At 34.7% G+C, this 26,069-nt stretch overlaps 1 protein-coding gene across 1 annotated transcript in view; it reads left to right on the forward strand.

Moving 5' to 3' along the window:
- Positions 1-26,069, forward strand: part of CSMD1 (CUB and Sushi multiple domains 1) — a gene marked incomplete at both ends in the record, with an annotated part of 1,174,241 nt that overhangs the window by 218,618 nt on the left and 929,554 nt on the right. Inside the window, one exon of the mRNA XM_084285255.1 lies at positions 7,289-7,505. Coding sequence (XP_084141381.1) covers positions 7,289-7,505 — 217 coding nt within the window. The remainder of the gene's footprint in view (positions 1-7,288; positions 7,506-26,069) is intronic.

The raw sequence follows: 26,069 nt of genomic DNA on the forward strand, positions 1-26,069 counted from the left end.
GTCTGCACATTTTCAGGTTGCAGCAACTTAGCTCATGGGCTTTATTCAGGAAAAAATAAAGTTTACCTAAAATTTAAACAAGATACTCAAATTATTTTTCACTATGATTTCAAAACACGTTGTGGCAAGATTGGACCATGAATTAGTATCAGCAATAATTTAATTCTGTAGTAACTTGTAGTTTAAGAGGAAATATATTTGAGAGGAAATGGTTTGTCCGTGTTTTCAATACTACAAGAAGTTCTGGTCTCCCTGTCTCATGAAAGGTGTAATAAAGCTGGAAAAGGGTTCAGGGAAAGGTGATAAAATGGCTGTAGTACAAAGCACAGCAAAATAAAGTAGAACTTTTTAATGTGGAAAAAAAAAAAAAAAAAAGGATCTGTCAAAGGTCAATAAGATGGTAAGTGGCATAGAAAGTGTTATAAATGGCTCAGGATTCAAATTAGGATTAAATAAAAAAATAGGATTTATTGAAAGAATATAAAGGAATAGAGGTAAGCAAACAGCGCTGGGTGCACCGGGAGTCTCCGCTCCACCAGGACGCACACCAGTTACATCAAGCAGCTGATTTTTATGCTCCTAGACTAATACATATTCATTACTATTTCTAAAAAAAATAGATTATTAAAATTAGCTTCCGGGGTGCAGTCCCTCCTACTGGAGCATGCGCAGTCTCCTCTGGGGTCTCTTCTGGGGGTCTCTAGGGGTCTTTCATGCTGAAGGCTCGTAGTCTTCCTCTCCACCTTTGTACTTATTGGGCACCATACCAAGTTTACGGAACATCTTCTTCAAGTCTTGTCTCCCAGCCGCCCTTCAGCTTCTTTCTCCTTCCTCTTTATCTCTTGGCCCCCCCTAACCAGATACCAAAGATCCACATAGTATCCCATAACAGTCACTAGTTGTTATCAGTTGTTCTGAAACTCCCAGACACACGAGTAATTAAAACATTCTTCCCCAGCCATTCACAGACACATCTATAGCAGTGTTAGAAATAGAAGTCCGGAATAACAAAAGCAAACAGGTTCATAAATTTAAGAAGTGATAAATTGACTAGAATGAGGGGGAGACTGGGACACACTGCATCTGTGGTTCAAGAATTAAATTGCCAGTGCAGGGCCCAGAGGCAGACAGGATTCAAACAGAATTGTTCTTTATGGACACGAATTGTTAAAACATTCCTCACAAAAGCATCAATAAGAGTCAGAGTCAACCATACATTCTCTTTTCATACAAGTGCTATTGGGGCATCAAACGAACCTAACACAGTAGCTACTGAACAAACGTAAAGAAGGGTTTTTAATGTTTTAGAATTCCTCATACAATACATTAAAGGTCATAGAAGTTAATGTGGAGGATTACTGGACAAGATTGTGGAAAAGAAATCTATCAAGGACTGTTAAACACAAAGGTAAGGCTACTGGAATGTGTTCCTCTTCTGGGATGTGTTCATCCCTGAAATGCGGATCTTGATGGTGAGGGGAGTTCTTCCTAGGAACTTCCTTTGGTTTGCTGTTGGAGAAAAACTACTGAGCTAAATAAGCCTTTGATCTGGTCTAGCACAGCTGTTTTCGTTTTCTTGTTACGCTTGTTTATAATACTGTTAATCATAATAGGATCTAGTGTTAATCAATGGGGAAGAAAGGCACTTTTTGAAATGTTCTTAGAATTAGTGAGAAAGTTTTTTTAAGAATTTCAGATATCAAAATCTTTTATTTGCCTCAATAATAATCACTGCATTCTTCTGTACCTGTGGAATGAGAAGCCTACTCATAACAGTCACAAGAATAAATGTGACACAGTTTCCCATAGGATCCTACTGGACAAAATGTCCAGCATATAACTTAACAAAAACATCATACGATGGGTGAACAATTGGCTGACAGGCAGGGCTCAAAGGGTTGTGGTAAATGGGGCCACATCTGGCTGGCGGACAGTCACTAGTGGGGTCCCTCAAGGCTCCATTTTAGGGCCAGTCCTCTTCAATGTCTTTATAAATGATTTGGATGCAGGACTAGAAGGTGTTCTGAGCAAATTTCCCAACACCACCAAACTTGGAGGAGTTGTGGACTCTGTTTAGGGTGGAAAGGCCTTGCAGAGAGATCTGGACAGATTGGAGAGCTGGGCAATCACCAACCGCATGAAGTTTAACAAAGGCAAGTGCTGCGTCCTGCACCTGGCATGGGGCAACCCTGGCTATATGTACAGACTGGGCGATGAGATGCTGGAGAGCAGCCCCGCATAGAGGGATCTGGGGGTTGTGGTCGACTGCAAGTTGAATATGAACCAGCAGTGTGCCCTGGCAGCCAGGAGGGCCAACCATATCCTGGGATGCATCAAGCACAGCATTGCTACTCAGTTGAGGGAGGTGATTGTCCTGCTCTAGTCTGCGCTGGTGTGGCCTCACCTCGAGTACTGTGTAAAGTTCTGAGCACCGCAGTACAAGAAGGACATTAAACTGTTGGAGAGTGTCCAGAGGAGGGTGACAAAGATGGTGAAGGGCCTAGAGGGGAAGACATCTGAGGAGCAGCTGAGGGCACTGGGCCTGTTCAGCCTGGAGAAGAGGAGGCTGAAGGGGGACCTCATCGCGGTCTACGACTTCCTCGCAAGGGGGTGTGGAGAGGCAGGTGACCTATTCTCTGTAAACACGAGTGATAGGACTCGCGGGAAAGGTTTTAAGCTGAGGCAGGGGAAGTTTAGGCTGGACATCAGGAAGAGGTTCTTCACCAAGAGGTTGGTTGCACACTGGAACAGGCTCCCCAGGGACATAGTCACTGCACCAAGCCTGTCTGATTTTAAAAAGCGATTGGACTGTGCACTTAGTCACATGGTCTAAACTTTTGGGCAGACCTGTGTGGTGCCAGGAGTTGAACTTGATGATCCTTATGGGTCCCTTCCAACTCAGGATATTCTATGATTCTATGACTTCATTTTCATTACTGTGACTGTTCAAAATATCTTAGGATCTTATTTAATGGCTTTATAACTATCTATAGTGTGTTTTATATTTTGTTTGTTCAAAATAGATGTATCTTGAAAAATTGCTCTACAAATGCGTGTAGATATGTACATGTATGCATATAAATATAAACCTGTAATAAGTGTGTCAGTCTTCCACAGAATACGTGATGTACCTTAAGAAAAGAAGTGGCTTTCTTTTTGTTTGTTCATTGTAGAAAAATTTTGCAATAGGCTTTACCACTTGAAAAATGAATCTGGACTTCTGTAGATCTAATTATTAGATACTAGTAAAATGAGATGTGATAAATATAATTATGATAAATGTAAAGGTCCAAGAAAATAAAAGACCAATTTTAGAAGATATTTATAATGTTTGCACTTTGCAATTTGTTCTAAGTCTCATGGCAAAGTGGTATTAAATTCTACTAGTGATTCTACCACTATTTACCTTCAGCACTTAAGGCAAATTAAGTTTTCCTCATGTATTTTAACATATGGGTAACAACTGAGAAAGGTTGTGCCTGAACAGGTGCAAATAGTCCTGCTTAGAACCTTTGTAAGGTAACATTTAGGTTGAAATCAATGTTAATAAATTTCAACTACAAGCCGAGAGCTTTAGTTTTCTTATATTACCCTTTTCATATCATAAAGTTAAAATAGCTGTCCTGAAATATCTTCTTACAGACAACATATGACAGAAAATTAATGCTAATAGCATAGTTTGCATTCATATAAACAATGATTTGGTGTCATACTAATAAAATCTTGGCAGCCTATTACACCTTTAATATTAAAGTAATTCATTGTACTGATAATCTCCTCAATCAATGACTGCACTTCTCGTGAAAAATGGCAATATATATATTTTTTAAGCCACGTTTTTGACACAGAGGCCAAAACTAAGTGAAAATTCACTAAGTGAATTGCATGGGTAGATTCTTTTTAGGGTGTATTTAGGAATATTCAACCTATATTTTCTGTTGTGCTTATGCTCAGCCCAGCAGAACTGTTTAAACTCTGGTAATATGAATATTCTTTTAAGATTTTCTTGTCAGTATGCTCAATTTCTTTAATTGCTCTTTTTTGTTGTTTCTGAATTCCCTGGAATTTGTTGACACTTTCTGCTATTAAGGCACCCATAAGAAACAAAGTGTTTGTAATTAATCTCATCAGTGTCCTATTACTGGTCTGTGGTGTCTCTGCAGTCAGAAATTGCATTTTTTTGTGTGGTATTTCATTGCCAACTCACATCTAATTTGCTGCCACCTGTCACTTGTAAGTCTCTTCATTCCTCTTCTCCAAGTATATCCTCCTACTGAATCTCTCTTTTGGATTCTAAGTGATTTAATGTTGCATTTACTCCTCAGCAGAGGTGTAACATTTGACAGTTCTAAAGGCTATAGACTTACATTTATTGACAAAATAGGTATTATACAGATAGCAGATCGTTTTTTCCCCAGTACCACTCTGTAAAAATGCTTCATGTTTAAACCAGGCAGGGACCTAAAATGATGCCACTTTCCTGGAGCTGCACATCTCTTACAGTGTCCTTGACTGTTGTTCACTTCTGTTTTGTTTTTAATGAAAAATAAATATATATATATTACACACACATATATATATTATACATATTTATAATAATAGTAATAATAATTTATAATATATATATTATACATATTTATTTACATATAAATGTATAAAATTAAGAGCAAACCTAAATAACACTTCACAACAATCACTTTCTTTTATGGTTCTCTTTTGCCTTGTGCTTCTTGATTGCAAAGTGAATGGGCAGTATGTTTATGAATACTTTCAAAGCTAGAGGGATACAGAGAGAGGAGAACAAAAGCAAATCGGAGGAAGAAAGGGCTCTGGGTGCTAAGGAATGATTAAGTTAAATGCGGGTGAAATTTTGGCTGCCTCATTTATCATTAGCTTGTTTATTTTCCAGAGAATAATGTACAGTAACCTGAATCTATAGTAAGTAGGAAAAAAACAAAACAAAACAAAAACCAACCAACCAAACCAACCAACCAAACAAACAAATCACCGGCTTTTGGAATAAAACTAAAATGTGGAAAGATTTCAGTATAACTATAGAATTCAAATCCACTGATTCAGAATTCAAATTAATATATCCAGAGAGTACACTGCTCTTTCTCCATACACTCTTCCTTCTCTAGTTCCTTTTCAGTAATGTAGGCAAGAGGGTTTTTTTGTTTGGTTGTTTGTTTTTTGTTTGTTTTGTTTTTGTTTTTCAACCTAAACAGGACCAAAATAACCATGGTGGTGGCAAAGTGTGGGCTTATCAGAGTTGTTAAAATATGTTGAGGAATAGAACCTGGACAGCTGAGTGGGGCTTCTGAGGAGCAATGTGTGTGGAGCATGTGATGGAGTGAAACAATCACTGATGGTTGAAAAAATTATGCGAGTAGGTACTTCTGTAAGGAGGCAGCAGAACCCGGGCCATTTTAGGGGTGGAAAGACTCATTTGCTAATCTCAGCAATTTTTCTGTTTTACCTTAAGCAAACTGTGTTTCCTTAGAGGAAACAAAATGTTTCCTTAGAGGCTGGGGAGGGGAATTTGTCTGGCCAGAAGGCCGAAATGTAGTTAACATCATATTACATTATTCATACACAAGTATTAGAGATTTCCACTCCTAAAAGTGGTTCTGTCTTTGATAAATTTTAGGCAAATTTCTAACTTGCAGTTGATAGCTCTCCTCTTTCAAATCAACCCTTTCACACCAGGGTGGTAGAAAAGAAGCATGGCTTATACATACTTGATTTACAGAAATGAATTTATGGATGTTGGTGACATGAAGTAGCTCATTAGTGCAGTAGAGTTGTGGGCTGTCACTATAATATTACTTTTTTTTGTTTTCAGAAAATTATTTCTGTAGTAATTAAGTTATTTAAAATTGCTCCCTGACATTTGTATGACATTTCTGTTGTGGTTGTAGGAAGAGGAATACAATGCCAAGAATCTACAAGGATGCTGACAAATTACAGTGTACCATACATAAATGAAAGTTTCATGCTGTGTTGTTGTAATATTGTAATACATTTGTTCTTCAGGAATGTTTAGTAATATCTTTTATTATTATTATTATTATTTTTTTTTTAATTATTAAAGCAAGGTGGATTGATCAGTAGATACACTAGAGCAGATTTTTACTTTAAAGATCTGCCAAATCCCTACAGCCGTTTTATCTATTCATTAGAGTTTTTTATGTTTGAATATAGTAGAAAATGATTACCTATTAGTTCTTTAGTTTTAACAGCAAATCCCTTTTATTAAATCCATTCTATTAAAATTTGGAAACCTCCCACAAGCATTTGAAAGCACTGCTCTGAAAGATTCAGTCTCAGAGACCTACTACTGTGAAGTTAAAAATAAAATTGCAGCCTGAAATACTTTTCTGGTTTAGGTATAACAATAAATGCTTGGATTATACTTGTTCTGAAGTGCTTAAAATGCATGTAATAAACCAAGCATTACAGTGCACAGAATGTCCTTAAACTTTTCTCTCTTCAAATCTTTCATTAATGCTTCTCTCCAGCTCAGAGCCAGTACAACTACTGTGTGTGGGATTAACAAAATCAAGTAGGAAATTAACAAGAGTGTGCACTGTAAATCAAGGTTTCTTGCTGAGGACTTCTTGTTAATGAGCTACCATACTCGCACAAGGTTTGTAGGATGTACAAACCAGACAGAAATACCTGCTGAGTAAATCCATAGTGTTATTATTTTAGAATCTTTACAAAAATTAACACTTTCCTGATCACAATACACACAGCACTAAAGATGTTACACCACAGAAATGTGGCTGTTTTCGAAGTACAACAATATCATTGTTGTTTGCAACAGCATGCATAATAAATGTGTGTCTACATTTTGCTCTCAGTGTTGAAAGCATGTTTCAGAACAGAAGAAACTCTTATACTTTAGTGTTTATATAAAAACCTTGTAAATGGCATTCACCAAAAAAACTTTGAACACTATCTAGCATTAAAACTATCAAACCATTGAATTTATGGTATCAAGATTAATACTTAAATTTCCAATCTGAATGAGTAAGAGTTATGTAGTTAATACTACATAACCTGTAATAACGATTCATTGCATGAAAAGATGGTAAATATCTCAGAAAATCCCGGAAAGGGGTTTTGAATCCAGAGAGAAGAATGCTCTTACAATGTGTGTGATCTTACAATGTGTTTGTAAAAAAATATTATAGCATTAAGCTTCCATGTAATTGCTCATGTAAGAATATGCACTGGGGGAGGGAAAACACTAAAATAAATATTTTGCTTTTTTCTTTTTCAGGTCAGAACTGTGGAGGTTTAGTACAGGGACCGAATGGTACTATAGAAAGCCCTGGATTTCCTCATGGTTATCCAAATTACGCCAACTGCACATGGATCATTATCACAGGAGAGCGTAACAGGATACAATTGTCATTTCATACTTTTGCCCTCGAAGAAGATTTTGATATACTGTCAATTTATGATGGACAACCACAGCAAGGCAATTTAAAAGTGAGGTAAAGTACTTTTTCCTTTCTGCATTTGTTTCTGTCTCTTTCTTTCTCTCTCTCTCTTGTGAATATATGTTCTGATGACATAACTATGTTGTGTTTCTGTAGTTCTTGCACAGCCAAAGAGCAATTCCCCAGAATCTCACAGCAAATAAGAAAATCCCAGTTTCAGATCTTTATGGCCCTAGCTTTTTTATCATTATCATCAGGTTTCGTTCAAATTTGCACAGTTCAAGATTGGTTTTAGTAAAGGCACTGAGCACAGGAAAATTCTACATTGCAGCATCATATTTTTATTTTTCTGTCCCATGATGGAATCCAGATTTGGGCTCGGGACCTTCTCCTGAAGGTGCTCATTCTTTGAAAAGGTCCTATTGAGATCACACTTTAATACTGTGCCTATACTGTTTGAATCATAAGGTAGATATGCTTCTGGTGCTAAAAGTGTCCCATTGACAATGATATCTCATTGAATGCGGCAGAGACAAAGTGGGAGGCAATACAGAAATCTCTGATAGGCAGTCTCATTAGTGAGAGTTAGGCAACCTCAGGAAATACTTACCAGATTAAATCCTTAAGGTAACTATTGCCTGCCTTACAGATATTGAGGAGTTGAGCTGTAAATTTTTGATTTTGCCAAAACTGAAACTCTTTTGTGTCTACATGCAGCGAGGTAGGGATCCGCCTCTTCTCTCAAGCACCAAGTGATAAGACAAGAGGAAATGGCCTTAAGTTGTGCCAGGGGAGGTTAGGTTGGATACTAGGAAAAATTTCTTTGTGAAACATTGGAACAGGCTACCCAGGGAAGTAGGGGAGTCACCTGGAGGTCTTTGTGTAGATATAAAGCTTAGTCACATGGTTTAATGATGGACTTGGCAGTGCTATGTTAAAGGTTGGACTAGATGATCTTAGGTCTTTTCCAACCTGAATGATTCTATGATACAATTGTTTATACATTTGTTAAACAATTAGGCACCTTTAAAGGTCAGAAGTGATGGTGTCTTATGTGTCGTAGTACCACTGAGATTAGAAAGATGCTTTAATGATGCTTTTGAACTTGAAGCTTTTCAAGAACACAACTTCAAATTTTGTTGCATTAATTTCATTGGAGCTTTGTTTTGGGTTCCTCAACCCAAAACTGCTGGATCTAGACAGCAGCGCTGAAAAGCCAGCATTGCTGTCTGTGCTGCTCTGTCTTTTTCTGTTCAGGCATGAGATTTATGAAGTACTGTAAAACATTGCTGTCAGTTCTGTTGTCTGATTGCTCTTTTACATGCTGCTGATTTATATTATACTGCTAAAACAAATGTGGGACATCACCGATGTGTTCCGCATTTTAGTGTGTATTATCATGTATTTCTGACAAAAACAATGTTCTGATTGATTGATTGTTGACAATTCAAAAAGTTTTGAAATTTGTGGAAGATAGTATTCAGCTACCAATTCTTTAGTTGCACAGTATGTGTTCTTTATTTACTGATTATTTATATGATTAGAACTTGTATCATCTTCATACAAGGAATATTTCTTTTGGGGGGGGGTCAAATGCTTTTATTATCAATAGCTAACACACCTACTTGTTTTGCACTAATCTGTTAGTAGAAAATTGTTTAAAGGAAGACCACCAGATGTTCTGTGGATATGAAAGTAGAAGATAGAAATTTTTAAGTATGATTTTGATCCCACTGTAATTATTTTTGCCACGGATTTCAGTAAAACAAGGATTTCATTTCCAGCTTCCAACTATGAAGCTGATATTTGATTTACCCTTGCCTGTATTTGCCAATTACTTTGCTTTACAAATGGTGTTAAAAGGAAGTAAAATAAAATAAAATAAAATAAAATAAAATAAAATAAAATAAAATAAAATAAAATAAAATAAAATAAAATAAAATAAAATAAAAAATAAAATAAAATAAAATAAAATAAATAAAGCATCTGTTGGCTTCATAGAACACAAGTTAAAAAAGCAGAATTTGAATGACAGGTTTCTACTGACATTACGTACTTAAGTTACATACTCTGTGACTTAAATTTCCCTCAGCTTTGTTGCACAAAGCACATTCACAGGTGTACCCTTCCACAATTGCACATTTCAAGACAATTCACTGAACAGATATTGGAAAATTATAGTCTTCTTTTTTTAACTGACAACATTCAAGTGCAAGAGAGGACCTTGGAACTTTTGTTTAGGGTATGCATATTATTATTATGGTTTTGTACAGATGAAAATAATCTGCTAGATTTTGGATAATTATATTTCTTTAGCCATCTTACAAAAAGTGGAGGTTTTCATTAAAAATAGCTGTGTAATTATATAGCTTTCACAAATTATAATAATTGCATAAAATCATCACAGATTTTGTATTACCTTTTTTAGCTGCTAAAGCAAAATTGGATAAAATAACATAGTAAATTCTTCTAGGTTACTGTACTGCCTGAAGGACCTTTTTGCATGCATCAGGATATTTTCACTAAATATTGATTGTTTAAACCAAGAAAATAGAACCACATTTAAAATATGTTGAAATGATAAGGTGGAGGAATAAATTGTTTTAAGCTGTTTGTGTGGAGGAAGAAAAGAGAAGTAGTTGTAAGATGTGCATGAACTTAATGTGCTATTGCATTGTTAAAGTATATACTGATTTAAGGAGATTATACATAGTAGGATCATAGGTTATATAAGATATGTTATGAGGAAATAGAGAAATAAGATAGAATAGGTAGAAAGATTTAAACAACACATAAGATACTAAAAATGCTATTTTGCATCTTCCTATGTTCTAGATAAAACCCAACTAGAACGATAAGGCTTTGTAGGGTACTGTAATCAATTGTATAAACAAATATGAAGTTAGATAATTAATTTCACCATATGTTATTACTGAAACAGATGTCTCAGTCTTACATCATTGGAAAACAAACAAACAAACAAACAACATATAGTAAAATTTAAGTTGATGAAGAAAGACTTCAAAATACAACCAAATTCTAATTAAGCTGGAGAAAGATGGAAAAGTGTTCTTTGCATTTTAAATTGCAAAGGAGTTGCCATTTGTTATATGCAGTTAACCAGCAACAGGCAGAATTTGTGTGGATGAAACTCTTGTGGCACAGTAAGATACTGCACAGTTGTAGTCCTTTTGACTTGTTTCACTAAGAATTGGATTCAGCAATCCATTGCAGCTCACATACTTTCAAGTGTTTTCCTTCTTGTACCTGCCAGGTACAATAGTAAAATGTAGTGTTTTTAGATAGAAATAAGACATGTATCAATGGGGCATAGGGACACAGTGCAGCTCTGAAGAGGCTTCACTTACATGTGGAAGTAAACAGTCAATATTGACCTATTTACTTTTGTACTGTTGGTAGATACATTCTCTTCCACAAGCAAGTGAATTCAAAACATTCGTTTCAACAGCTTTTTAGATTTCAAAAGTCATTTTAGGGCTATTTGTACTACATATTGATCTTCTACAGCTAATGCTAATCTAAGTCTTGCTTTTCCTATGCTCTTCCTACACGCAAAATTCCTGAGCAGAGATTTCATAGATACAGTGAAGCACTACGGGACTGGACAAAGAAAAGTGCCTATATCAGAACCTCTGCCGCTGAAGGGATGACATAGGGTGTGAGGGGACTGTAGCCCTGAGCACTGAATGACAAATGCTGCAAACATGATGAACAGTGATGTTACATGTGCAGTTACCTCATCTCAGATTATGGCATGAGACTACTTTTTTTTTTTTTTTCTTCTATTTAAAGTAGAGGTAAATACTGCAATCACTCTGTTAAGTTAATTCTTTTGGAATCACACACCCAATTTGCTTTGTGATTTGTGAATCACACACCCTGTTATTTACAGGAAATCTGTGGAATATTCTCTGGAACCATCCTTTACAGATCAATTTAGATCAATTAAATCTTTCAGGTTGTCCAGAAAAACTTTTAAAAATGAATTCAAAAGATTTTTTTTTTCCTACTCAGAAAAGCTGCTAATCAAATTACACTGATGGGAAAACACAAATGTACAGACATGAATTTTTGGTTTGTGCATATTCACAGCTGTTAGTAATTTTAGATGTACATGACATATATTCTTTGGGATAGGATTTTAAAATGTCTCTTTGTCTTCATGATTTTTGGGGCCTTCTAAGCATTATTTATTTTTTTTTTTCTAGGTAATGATATACTAGGTGCTGCTTGGTTTTGCTCACATTAGCTGAAATAAACACTTTTGTTTTAATGAAGCAGTAATGTAAGAGATGGAAATTGATAAGGGAGCATGTAATAAAAGCTTACCAAAAAATCTGACAGGCATATATACAATGTATGCTAAATATATGTTCTTCCTGCTTTCTTGAATCATTTAGAAATAATAGGAATTGAATATGAATTCTGAACACTATTCACTTTTTCCTGTCTCCTGCAAGCAATAAACCATAATTAAATTCTGTATTTCATAATTCAAGCCTGGAGATTAGAAAAAAACAAAACATGAGGGTCAAAGTTTGGGCTCCTGTTTATCCTGTTTATTATTAAACTTTTTTTTTTTTTTTTTTTTTTTATCTTAATAAACCAAGATTTGTGATGTATCCAACACATTTAATAAATCAAGGTGCTTTATTTATTTATTTATTTATTTATTTATTTATTTATTTGTTAAAGGGCTTCCATCTTCCTTCTCTCCAGGATCAAGAGAACAGTAAACAATGAAGGGTTTACTGATTGACTTTTCTACAGAACTGCTGACACTGCAGCACCTAGAGCTTTGTACAGTTTACCATTCCTTGTGTTTCTTTTTTTTTTTTGTCCTTCAAATTTCTTTTTTTTTTTTCTATATATTTCCTCTATATTTCTATTTCTTTCAAGTTGATTTCTTCTCTGTTTATGTGTGTGTCAGAGAGAGATGGTGATTTTCTGAAGAATACAGTATAGGAAAGAGGATGGTATCCATATATCCACAGTATAGAGCGGATATGTCCAAGAATACAGCACAAAGTAACAGATTTCTTACAAAGAAGTTTCTTACTAAGTTCCTGCCAGTAAAGGTGACTGTCAATGACTGTCTTTCCATTTTTTGTTTCATCATATTTTTTTTTTCAGGTTTTATAGTATTAGGAAGAGGGAATCAGATATAGTAGAAAACTAAAATGTGATTTGTTTTTTGTCATAGAATCATAGAAAATCCTGAATTGGAAGGGACCCATCAAGTCCAGTTCCTGGCTCCATGCAGGACAACATAAAAATTAAACCATATGTTTAATCATTTAAATGATGACAGATACTTCCCCCCAACATCATGAAGTGGAAGGAAAGATAATTTATTTGGGCAGTGCTGACAGGTTCAATCTCATATATGGCAATTTTTTTCACAGATGGATAAAAGGCAAAAATCCCGTTCCCCAAATTTGTATCTTCCCAATTCAAAATGTTAAGCCTATTAATTTTGTTGGCAAGCCTACATACTTTACAGTATTAATGAAAAAAATATTAAATACAAACTCAAATAAGCAGTTTGTTCACTAACGAACTACCAAGAATTATAGACCACATTAAGTGCATGTGGCTGATACTAAAGGATGGTCAACTATAAAAAAATATAATACTTTTTTTTTTTCCCCAAACCATGGAGTATTTTTTTCTTTCACATCAGAAAATCCATTTCACATTTAACAAACTACTGTTAATTGAGGAAGAAAAAGTATTCAGTTCGTTTAACAAGTCAGAGCAATTCATGAATTTATACTGCAAAATTCTGCATCAGATACAGAAAATTCTTCATCATGCATTGCAATGTGATGTTTAATCATGTGTAATAGTCTGTAATGTTTAAGTCAGTATTTTTTTCTTTAAAAAATGAATGGGATGCTCACCATAAGGAAGATGTAGTTATGCTAAATTTTCTTGTCCTCTTTAGAGGCGGATATCTTTGACATCTTTATTTATTTATTTATTTAGTTAGTTAGTTTTTTATTTGAACTGGTCATAGTACATATTCAGATAATTTACAGGTGTTCCTTGCCTCTTCCATATTTCTCAAACTGGAGCTGTGTAAGTGACAGCAGTGATTTTGTGCATTTATTTGCAAAGTTTCACCACAATATTAGTTGGAGGGGAAGAGTTTGGATGTAACTTTGTCCAACATTAATTTCTGTAGGTTTAGATACTTTAGCATGCAGATAGTCTTACTGTTTTATGGCAATAATCAAACTTGATTTAAGGGGATAATTAAAATTTTGTATATAAACACCTTTCTAATAACATAAAGAAATGTTACTCAGCATATTTAAAGACACCTCACAGCCTACTGAGAAAAATAGGTTATTTTTTATGAATAGTTTTTAGGTGTTTCACGTGACAGCATTTTAAAGTAAATCTTTGATTTCAGATAAGAGGGACAAATTTACTTCCCTTGTTATTTGTCATTGCATATGGATATATTAAAAATAATTAATTATTCATTTTGAAGTAATCATATTTATGATCATACTAGGCCAAACAACTATAAATTTCCTGGTTTTATATTTGAAGTTGTTTTATGGAACAGAACACCTTGGGTATCCATTATCCAGTGTTTAAGCAACAAATTCACAAAAAATTGCAAGCTGCCACTGTGCAACTATAACACTGGTCAGCTATAAGAAATCTGTCTAATGATCTGTCTGGTATGATGTCTTACCGATGTGTACAGGGAACACACATATTGGAGAATATTTTATGGAAAGTTGCTTTGGTTCTCTCAGAGAGATCAGTCTGGAATCTGCAGAAGTACAAATAGTTTCAGCATTTTGTGAACACTGCTCAGTACACAATTTGGTGTTTCTTTTATATTTCTGAAGCTCCTAAAAAAACACAATTTGTCATAGTAACAACATACATAGTAACAACAACATGCTTTTAGGCCCTTAGACACACTTACAGAATAAATATCTGTAAGATGTAGTATTAATTGTGTTCTCGAAAATACTTAGAAACAGGATACTAAAATCTATTAAGACAGATGAATACAGTTTGGAGAATTACAAATCTTAAAACTTAGATGCACCTTTAAAAGTCTTCAGTGTAGCTTGGTGATACAGGTGACATCAGAAATTTCAATCAATTTTCTGACTAAATGGCACATAACAGTAACTCGATCGTTGTTTATGTAAAGAATTTTTAATTTAAAATACATTATTTTTGAGAGTGGAGGCAATTGCTTACCTCTTCTTTTCACATAATCATATATTACACATGACGCAGTTCTTTAACAGCCTTCCTGCATTTCCCACCATGTTCAAAGACTCCTAGATGACACCAGTTGAGTTGACAGAATTATGTGCAGAAGCACATAATTGATCAGCATCCCTAAATTCTGCTGATCCTAAATATCCAGTGACTATTACAACAGTTCTTGGTCAAAGATCTGTCTGTTCTTATTCTGACTGCAAGCTAATAATTAAATTTCAGTCTTTAGAGATTTTGCAGCTGGCCTCCTCACTGAGAAAAAAGTCCACTTGTCAAAATCTGGTCCCTTTTGAGAATTGTTACGATTCATACATATCACAGGATTTTTCAGAGTTTCTAAATAACTGTGAGAGGTAACATTTTGATTCATATATAACCTATACTGTATGAAGAAATTTTGACTGCCTCTTTTAGAGAGGAAAAACATTCTTTATCTATTAAGTTGGTGGCAAATTAAAGCTAGAAATAAATAAATAAATAAATATTAAAAAAAAAAAAAAACGCTTTACGAAACACAGTAACTTATTTGTCATAAGTTTGATGAATGTAGTTAAACTGTGAATCATGTTCTCAGCTGTCATCTGGTAATTACCTGCCTGTCTTAACTGAGTCTTGTGATTATTGTCTGTATTATTATAGTCCGTTTTGGGGTAAGAGATCCGCCCTGTGCTGGACCAGGATGTAGTGATGATAAGGGTAGTTACAGTATCATAAATGTTCAGGCGTTTGAGATGAATTCTGCAGTCTGATCTGAACTGATGCAGTGGAAATTGAGCATCATCTCCTCTCCTAGCCACAATCAGTTCAGTTTGTAAAATAAATCAGTTCAGTTTGTAAAATAAAATAAATCAGTTCAGTTTGTAAAATAAAATTTGTAAACAAATTTTGTCAGAAGTATACAGCTGTCAGTATTACTTAATTTTCCTCAGTTTTCATCCTGTTTATATTCAAAAGAGCTGACATTATCAAGGACCCTGAGTTTTTACGGTCATGTTTTTCACAGTTATGTGAGAAAAAAAAATAAAAAAAAATACTTGTGCTGTAGTCCTGCCTTATTTCTGCCCTCATATTTCATGTGAGTGAAAATTATGTATGCTCATTTACATTCAACTCAATGAATTTATAAAGAAAACATGGCTAGTTGATGAGGAACACATATAATGAGAGTGATAATGATCATAAGGAAAATGAACACAAATTTTGGTGATAGGCTATTTGTCAAGAAAAAAAAAAATCTTAGAAGACTTCGTAACAATGACTGTCTACTCTTTTTATTGATTTATCAATGTTCTCTTCCACCTGCAGACCTCATTTCTATGTTGCTGTCTTTCAGCAAAAAGACAACACACAGAAAGATGGCAATATTGGATTGCTCTTTGTCTTAGTTGGTAAGACAGTCTTGTTCAGTAGTCTTCTGAACTTAAATAAGCACAATAAGGCCATAAATAACAAAATTGTTCTGTATGTGCACAAATGAATAAACACTATTTAAAAATCCATTTTAAAAAGTTATTATTTTAGATAACGCTTCAGTTCATGAATTACTGAAAATGGTCCACTGTATGATATTCAAGGTCATACAGTATCTAAAGAGAAACACATAAAAATATGTTCTTAAAACTTTTAATTTTTAACAGTTACATTTCAATGCTGAAGTTAAAAGTACTATATCAGCCTTCTTAAAAAAAAGAAACAAACTTAATTATAGCAGATTTTGTTTAGAATATTGAATTATAGAACAGCAAAGCACAATTTAATTTGATAATAATGACAAACGGGGAGCAATAATCCCATTGATCCCAAACAATTCTTAGTGATAAAGTTCTTTGAAATATATTAGATATATAAAGATAGACATATTAGATATATAAAGATTAGATATATAAAGATACATAGAAATGTAATAGATATTAAAGTTGTGATTACATAAACTACTAAAGATTGCCCAAAGAAATGTCCTTAAAATATATGTGCATATCCATGTTTACCTTTGAACATAATTTTCGGCTGATGAAATAGCTCTCAAGATAGTACAGTAAGAGATGATTTTTTTCCCTTAGTGAATGTTTAAAACAACTTTCAGCACTTCCTGTGTCTTCCATTGTGTTGTTTTGTTGAAAGTGAATTTTCTCTCTCACTTTTCGCAATGACAGAATGACATTAGTATTAGTAGTTTCTCAGTCACCCTTTTCTTGCTCCTGGAACTGATCTAAGTTATTTACTGTTTGGGCAAATTAGCCTTTACTTTTCATATGTCTCATAGACAGGACTGTAAGAATGTTGCGGGGTTTACATGAGGAAGAGGAGGGGAGTGGGTTTGAAAAGTTTGGGAGACCAAAAACAATGTGTTCACAAGATTATAGGTATGCTAAATCATGATTTTAGGCAGATATACCTAATTTGTGTGCTGAAAGACTGCAATTTAGTATAGAAATGGTCTGTCCACTATCAGCTAGTTTAGGACTATTTTTGTCATGTGCCATTGCAGAACATAGATCTGAGCTGTTAATTTCTTTAGAAACTGTCTGAAGGTGGAAAAGCAGGTTAAGAAGTCCCCACAGGCTGTGTAGCAGAACAGTCTTACAGTCAAAGACGGGCACTATTTTTTTATGTAAAGAAAAATAAAAAATCATATTTAACTTTGATGCACCTTCCAACAGAAGTGGCCAGCAACAGGTAGGTTAGGGAATTAGAAGAGCTACAGAAATCCAGGTTTAATCCCCTGAGTAACCCATATGAAGGGCTTGGTTGTAATGTGTGAGTCTCAGTGTCTCCCTTTGAAGTTGTTCTGCCCTGAGTAAATAATTATTTATGGTATCAGAAAGAAGCAGGGATTTGGTGCTGTGGTTCACTAAGTGAGGATTCTCTGGGAATGTGAGTGAGACTGATTGCCCTTTATGGCTTTTTCAGATAAAGTGAAAACTTGAATCAGAGCAAGGACCCTGGCCACCAAACTATAGACTATGGTCGGGTTTGTCTTCGTTTTTTAAAAAAAAAGTCTGTGGAAGACCTAATGTGTAATAATGGGAAAATGAATTTAAATAACACTTTTTTATTATTTTTTTTTGTGAGATGGAGAAACTCCATCTTGTAATTACCTATAAAATCTTGTAATCTGAAAATTCCTTTATGCCCAAAATGTATTGCATTATTCTAAGTGAATGAGTGCAAATGATCTCTGAGTCACAACTTTCCTGTTGCTTGCTGAAGGGACAAGCCTAGTGCTGCTGAAGGTACCATGTACACTTCTCATTACTGATTGCCAAATGAGGAAACTTACCCAAAGGATCTCCACAAACATTTGGAATAACAGATCCTTCATGACTTTACTTTCCAGTTCTTCACATCAATCTGCTTTTCCCACAGAAATAGCAGAATTAATTTATCCTACTCTTTGTGAGCATCTTACCTCATTATTCAGAGCTTCCTTTTCAGTCAATACAGAGAAACATGCAATTTTAGAGAGTGATTTATCTAATTTATGTTACACACCAATTTTAGCTTGACATGAATTTTATCACAGAAATACATTTTCTTTTTGTATGCCATAAAGATTTGATTCCGTGGAAATTCTATATTTTTTTCTTTCTGTCAGCATGGAGCATATCCCATGCTTTCTTCATTTTAAAGAGCAATGGCAGTATATAAAACACACCTTGAAGAACTTAGATTTTCTTCCTGTGTGTCTTTAATCTAAGGAACACCATTGTATTGCTACTCTAAACAATATATATATATCAAGGAATTCTGGTAACCATTTAGAAGCATACTATAAACTTTTTTTTGCTTCTTGCTTCTCACACTCAATTCTCCTTAATCATCACAAAGGACTGTTCTTGACCATTCTAAACAGAATAAGCAGATGTAACATACTGGAAGGAGGTACAACCCTATGTGCTGAGGTACTTCAGATGGGACCTCCACAAAAAAAAGTCTAAGACATTTGTGTAGAAGTAAAAGAGAAATTGATTGTCATGGCATATATTGTATTTATTATAGGTTTCCAAGAAAATGTTACCATCTGAGCCAATCAAAGAAAATGAATTCTGCAGTCAATAGTCAAATGCAAAGCTGTATAGGTTAGTTCTCATTCTCCATTTCATTTCCTGAAATTTTGTATTCCAGCTTTACCAAAAGAGATCTGAGCAAATGCAATCTGCAGACTATAGGTATTAATATATATTTTACTTAAAAATGTGGATTTGTTACCACTTGCTTTTCATTCTTAATGCATTTATTAAAAAAAAAAAAAAAAAATCTCTTACAGAATCAGAAAGCAGATGGCACCATAACCTAGGCATCTGTTTTCTTCTTCTACAACTCACTCTTGCTACATTACGTTAATTAATACTCTTAATTTCCATCAATTTTTATCTTCTTTTACTAGAAATCTGTGTAAAAAATCAGTTAGGCTATTTCCAGGAGAGTCTGCTCCTCCTGTCATACCAGATCCACTGGCATTGACAAAATGAGATGAACTTGTTAGGACAAGAATCTCATCTTCTGACATGTCACGTTCACCCCCAATATGAATTTCACCCCAGATGAAGAAGAAACAGTTGATTATATTAGATGAGTTTGTATGAGAAAAGAAAGTTCTCAATAGATTGTTGGGTTTTGCATTTGGTGATTTATTAGCACACACATTGTTAAGGAGCAAAGTCTGAGGGAAATACTGAGCATTTAAGATCTGTACTATTCTTTACTATACTTAAATAAAAAATGTAACAGTTTGGTGCTTTTAATTTTGAGAGCTCCCCTCAGAACATTTCTCAGAAAGGAAAGTGAGAACAGATTCTTGCTTCCTCTGTGGTGATGAAGTAACGAGGTGTGGATTTCCAAGAGAACCACGAAAGGATTTCCCTGCACCAAGAGAGACATCCCCGTGTCTCATAGTTCCTGAATTAGCCATAATGAAATAGATTAAGCTTTCAGATTAAAAATACAGCAGTTTTTTTTCTTTACATGTAAGCATTAATTCAGAAATTCTTAGGTGACAAATGCAATATTATTATTTTCCTTTTGAAAAGCTACCATAGTTTTTGCATTAAATGGAAGATGTCTATGCATTACCCAGCAACAAAGATTAGAAAAATGTTTTATTTACCTTATAGAGGAGGTAGAAATCATTGATTAATAGTGTAACTTGACATAGGAAGAGATATAGAGCTGTTATGGAAAGCAGTCATATAGGACAGTTAAAATGCATAAAACATAAAATTGTTTTAAAAGGTAAATACTTCCTTCCTTTTACTATGTCAGAAGTGCTGACTAGAGAAAAGATTGATATCAAAGGACATATCTTTTAAATAAAGTACAAAGTATTATTACCTTCTGGAATTCACAGAATTTTGGTTAGGATAGAGTCAAATTCATAAATGATATAAATGATATATAGGGACCGAGTGCACCCTCAGTAAATTTGCAGATGACACCATGTTAGGTGTGTGTGTCGATCTGCTTGAGGGTAGGAAGGCTCTGCAGGAGGATCTGGATAGGCTGGACTGATGGGCTGAGGTCAACTGCATGAAGTTCAACAAGGCTAAGTGCCAGGTCCTGCACATGGGGCACAATAACCCCAAGCAGAGCTACAGGCTGGGAGATGAGTGGTTGGAAAGCTGCCAGGCAGAGAAGGACCTGGGAGTGATGGTGGATAGTCGGCTGAATATGAGCCAGCAGTGTGCTCAGGTGGCCAAGAAGGCCAACAGCATCCTGGCTTGTATAAGAAGCAGTGTGGCCAGCAGGTCTAGGGAAGTGATTGTCCCCCTGTACTTGGCTCTGGTGAAGCCACACCTCGAGTACTGTGTTCAGTTTTGGGTCCCTCACTACAAGAAGGACATAGAGGTGCTCGAGAGAGTTGAGAGAAGGGCAACAAAGCTGGTGAGGGGCCTGGAGAACAAGTCTTACGAGGAGCAGCTGAGGGAGCTGGGTTTGCTCAGCCTGGGGAAAAGGAGGCTCAGAGGCGACCTTATCGCTCTCTACAGGTACCTTAAAGGAGGCTGTAGCGAGGTGGGGGTTGGTCTATTCTCCCATGTGCCTGGCAACGGGACGAGGGGAATGGGCTAACGTTGTGCCAGGAGAGTTTTAGGTTGGATCTTTGGAAGAACTTTTTTACCAAAAGGGTTGTTAGACATTGGAACAGGCTGCCCAGGGAAGTGGTGGAGTCACCATCCCTGGAAGTCTTTAAAAGACGTTTAGATGTAGAGTTTAGTGATATGGTTTAGTGTAGGATTGGTTAGTGTTAGGTCAGAGGTTGGACTAGGTGATCTTGAAGGTCTCTTCCAACCTAGACAATTTTGTGATTCTGTGATTAGGTATGTAAAAAAAAATCATATGCAGACAGATTAGAGAACATAACAGGAAATGGATCAGGGACCATCATTTCATACAAGTTAGCCAAACCACAGTGTTGGGAAATAAACTTTTTAATCCATACTTGTCAGATTTGGTTTTATATGTTATGTCTTTTAAAGGCTGATATCTGTCAGCAAATAGCAAAGTGAATTAATTAGATTGCTAACTTTTGTTTGAAAACTTAATACAAGAAACTATGAAACCAAATAGTGGTGTATCCCCCTTTTATGCATATATCAGATGTTGTAGCGATCATTTCTATGTTGTACATAATTTTTTTTACATAATGGAATAGAGTTAATAAAAATTGTATTCCTTTTTCTTGTTTGTTTGTTTGTTTTTTCTTGAAATAGGCAAAGTACTGGAAAAATAAAAATAAAAACTGCAAAGTAACCTTGAAATTTCAGAAACATTCACTACAAAAGGCTGCCATGCTCTGCATAGTAAAATAAGAATTCATTGCTTAGAGGTTAAAAAGTACAACATGGAAATCTTCAATAAGTATTCCACAGCACTTCTTCTGCCATATGAAAGAAAAATCCTTTTTCCCCAGCCATAGTTTCATGTTTTGTTTTATTTTATTTTGTTTGTTTTGTTTTAGAAATCATGGGAAATGGATGAAACAGAGAAAAGGCTCTCTTTCCTTACAGAGACAAAACACCAAACCATCAAAATTTCTGTTGTGTGCTTGAAGCATAAAAAAACAAAAGTAACAAGTAAACACAAGGATAAGATTTTTTGTTTGTTTGTTTGTTTCTTTTTAATGTTTTAGGGCCTTTATCCAAATACTCTCATGTCATGCTGTGTGAAAAAGATGTTAGTTTCTCTGCTTGCTGTGAGATATTCCAAGTTTAGAAGAGGTTGCAGCTAAGAAAAAGAAAAAAAAATGATGAGAGAATGCGTTACCATGAATAACTCAACATCATCAATATCAAGGAAAGAAAAGCAAATTATTTACATATAAAATTAAAAGTAAATACACTCCAGCAGTGAATGAGGATCTAACATCAATGTGAAAAGAAGCAAATTTTAGGTTAATGCATGGAAAGCTTGCACATGAATCTTTTAGGTATAATGAAGGAAGCAGTTGATCTCAGTATTCAACATGCAGTGACCTAACAGTGTATACATTATTATGACCAGAAGTTCTGTGAACTTCTGTTCACAGAACAGAATCACACCAAAATCATAGAATTGCCTAGCAAATTGAATTTTTCAATATGGCATTTGTTTAATACCTTATTAATAAATATTAAGATAGTGGATATACGGTGTTGTCCATAGACATGCAAATGCAAACTTGTGGCAAGAGTAGACACTGTGGCTCTAAGGAAATGTTCACAGCTCCAGTTCTGATTTGCTCTCATGGATTTATGTCTCATAGCTAGCATCTACAGAAGTGAAAAAGGTGCAAAGAACAGTTTGACTACCTACCAGCTCTTTTTTTTCCTGGTATTGTTTCAGTTTTCCCACCTGTGATTTTCCCACATCTGCCAAAATAGAACTTGTCTCATGCATTTATACTGATTTCCCATTGTGTTTTGTTTGTTTGTTTGTTTGTTTGTTTAAGAGAGAGAGTATTTTATACATGGTATTGTGAAGTAATATGAAGCTGTGGACCTAAAGAGCAACTGAAAGATAATGCATTTGAGTGGACATACACTTTCTCTGTGAAACTGAAAATTATAGACATCTATTCTCTTTTTATTTTCAATTTCAAGAAGCCTAGGATTAAACAACCAAAATGCAAACCAAAAAACTCTATGGAAACACAGGATTTGTCTTCCAAAGAGTTAGAGGAGAAGAAGACTTTCAGAATCTTTCTTCATAAGTTTACTCCAATTATGACACTTGAGAAGAAATGGAAAAGCACAAAGCACATATGAAAGAGACAATTAATTAACTATAATGAATTCAAATATATGTTGATGTAGATCTTATAAAATGTCTAGCTTATTGTACAAAAAACATTTAAAGAACATATTTTCTACATTAAAAACAAATTGTAACAGAAAGATTACATGAGAAAAATAGCGTACATGATCAGGAATTCAAACACTTTCTAAAATTCTGATTCTGAAAGCCTCATTTTCAAAGGTGCTTCTCCTACTACTGAGGTGAGAAAGAGCAGAAGAGTATAGAAGAATGAGTATTGAAGGAGTAGAGAAGAATGTTATAGTTGTCATAGTTGGCATTGTACCACAGATCTCCAAAAATATTCAATGTCAAAGAAACTAGAAAGAGGAGCTGCATTTCCTATTGATTGAGGTAAATAAATAATTTATGCAATTATTAAATTATATATTTTTAATTTTTAAAATAGAGCGCTAATTTTTAACATTGTAATAAGGAGCAAAGTGATTTGTTTTACAAAAGCCAGTTTTCAAAGCTATTCAGCGTATTTGGCAGCATTTTACTGCCTGTTCAAGCTTGCTTTCACAGTATAGTTTTGTCCTCATTTATTTTTTGTTGCTACAACCATTAATCATAGGTTCTCTCATTCTTTTCATAAAGGGTTTGCCAAAAGGAAAGCTTGTCAACTTCATCCTTTCAAGATACAGAGCACAGAAAGGAAAAGTTATTTAAATACCATACATTCTTTAGTTATTAGTACTGTTTCAGTATTTTCTCTTTGTGTTTCAAATCCTCTGTCTTGTCAGTGATGGAGAAAAGATTTTTCTTCACCCAGTCTGAATAAGTCTTTGCAAGCTGATAAACAGAAGATAGACCCAATAGTATCTTCCTCTCAAGACGAATGCCTTAACACGTTCTTGCCTATAATGTTTTGGAGTCTTAATTTCCTGTGCTCAGGGTCGTTTCTCATGTGTAGAGAGACTGTCTAAAAAGAAAGATAAATATTCTTAGCTAGAGGTTTAGCTAAAACTATCCATCTCGTTTTATGGCAGTGATATTTTAGGAATCAGTTTATGAATTTAACATGGCTTATTTTGCTTATTTTAAATATTTAATATAACTGAAGGCTTTTGACATCACACTTTAAAAGTAAATTGTGAAGGATAGTAGTACAATACTGATATGAGTAGAAAGAGTTTCAGTTAATGAATGTATAATTTGAAGTTTAATTATCAGAAAAAATACATAATGATCTTCAGTGTGATTTTTCAAGTGGACAGCTATAAAGATGAATCCAGTAAAATATATTTGCCTGTTTTAATACAGGCTTTATTTACATGGTGTATTGATTAGAATGAACATTTAAAGTCTATTTCAGAATTGAATTTAAAAGACTTTACTTGTTATTGTATTGCTTCTTTTAAATTTTATATTTTAAATCATGTAATTGGTCAGGCATCATAGTTCATGAAACTATATTTAATTTTAGAAAAAGATGTGGGTAGAGTATCTCCAGTAAATTATATAATGTCTGTACCTAAAAAGCCATGTATATAAGAAATCTGAATATAAGTAGTGTGAAATACACTTATCTAAGGTCATTTTAAGTATAAGTTTTCTTCTAAGAATGGAACTTTTGTATTTATTCTATCAGAATTCAATGCAATTGAGCTGAGGTAAAAACATCAGTCAGACGACAGCACTTAGAAGCAGATCTTTTCTTCTGTTCAAAATATCACTTAATCTCTTTTATTGTTTGTGAAAAAAAAAAAAAAGTGGTGGTTTTTTATTTTTTTATTTTTTTATTTTTTTATTTTTTTAAGCAGGTGTTTTCATGCTAAGTAATCAAATGTTTATAATGTTGTTGGAGGTCTTCAAGTTAAAGCTGTAGAATTATGAGGTATTAGTATAGGAAACTAAATTCATTTTACTGTTTCTGTATCAAGATTTCTGTATCTTTGAAATTAAATTATTTTCCTTTTTTGAAAGTTCTCTGAGATCCTGTGTCCCGAGTGTTCACATTCCTTTGTTGTTTTCAGAAAACTTTTTTCAGAATGATATGTCTACCAATCTGTATTTTCTAAGCATCTTTTAACTTCATTTATGCTTAAAGATTTTTAGAGCCTTAGGACCATAACCCAAGGGAAGGAAACCACCAACCCATGTGGAACATCCACAGCTCAGCAGTAACGAAGTCTAGTGTGTGCTAAATCAAGTCTTTTGTTTGTAATTTTAGAGACAGATTCAATGAAGGCAGCTGTACTAACACTAAAGTGACATTTATAGGCAATAAAATACACACTTTTTACGTAACACCTTTCTCTCTTGGATCTTAAAAAAGAGGCAGTAGTACTAGATCTGGAGTACTAAGTACATCAAAGCCAACAAACATGCAACAGTGACATTTGGGCAGGCTACATTGCGGACTTGTATACATGAATGATGAAGTGTGGCAAAGGAAGATTTCTTTCCATTGCCTCACTGAGTCAGGGAAGTGTTGCTCTGTCCTGCTACCTCAAAACATCCACAGTGCTAGTAGAAGAAAGACTTCATAGTAGAGACAAACCTCTCAGATTGTTAGAGGTCCATCAATAATGAACACAAGTGAACATTTGGATCTTGTTTCCGCCACCACAACTACTTCAACTGTGTCTCCTTACTCTTGCTTATAAGAGCTGATTAGAAGTAGAGACACTGTGAGACCAAACAAGCCTTCAAACATGCAGAAGGTAGTCCCAGCATTTTGGGGCTATCTCCATGTTTTCTGTAGTCTCAGAAGAGCAAATTTCTTATGTCACCGTTCATTACATTAAGTTTATGTTGGAGTGAATTTCAGAGCTAAGCTCAGAGCAGAACTGCAAAGTAGACAGATACAACTGAAGACAATGTTGATTTGTTTGAAACAGTTGTGAAGGAAATTTGGTAAGAAGCTGTCAGCTTCTGTGAGATTAGAGCCAGGAAGAAAGCAATTGCACACAACACATATGGAACGGTACTACCAAGATTTTCAATCTATCCCACGTGCCTGGTGACAGGGCAAGGGGGAATGGGCTAAAGTTGCACCAGGGGAGTTTTGGGTTGGATCTTAGGATGAACTTCTTTACCGAAAGGGTTGTTAGACATTGGAACGGG

The sequence above is a fragment of the Netta rufina genome (genome assembly GCF_964035555.1).
Source record: "Netta rufina genome assembly, chromosome: 3".
Taxonomy (NCBI): Eukaryota; Metazoa; Chordata; class Aves; order Anseriformes; family Anatidae; genus Netta; species Netta rufina.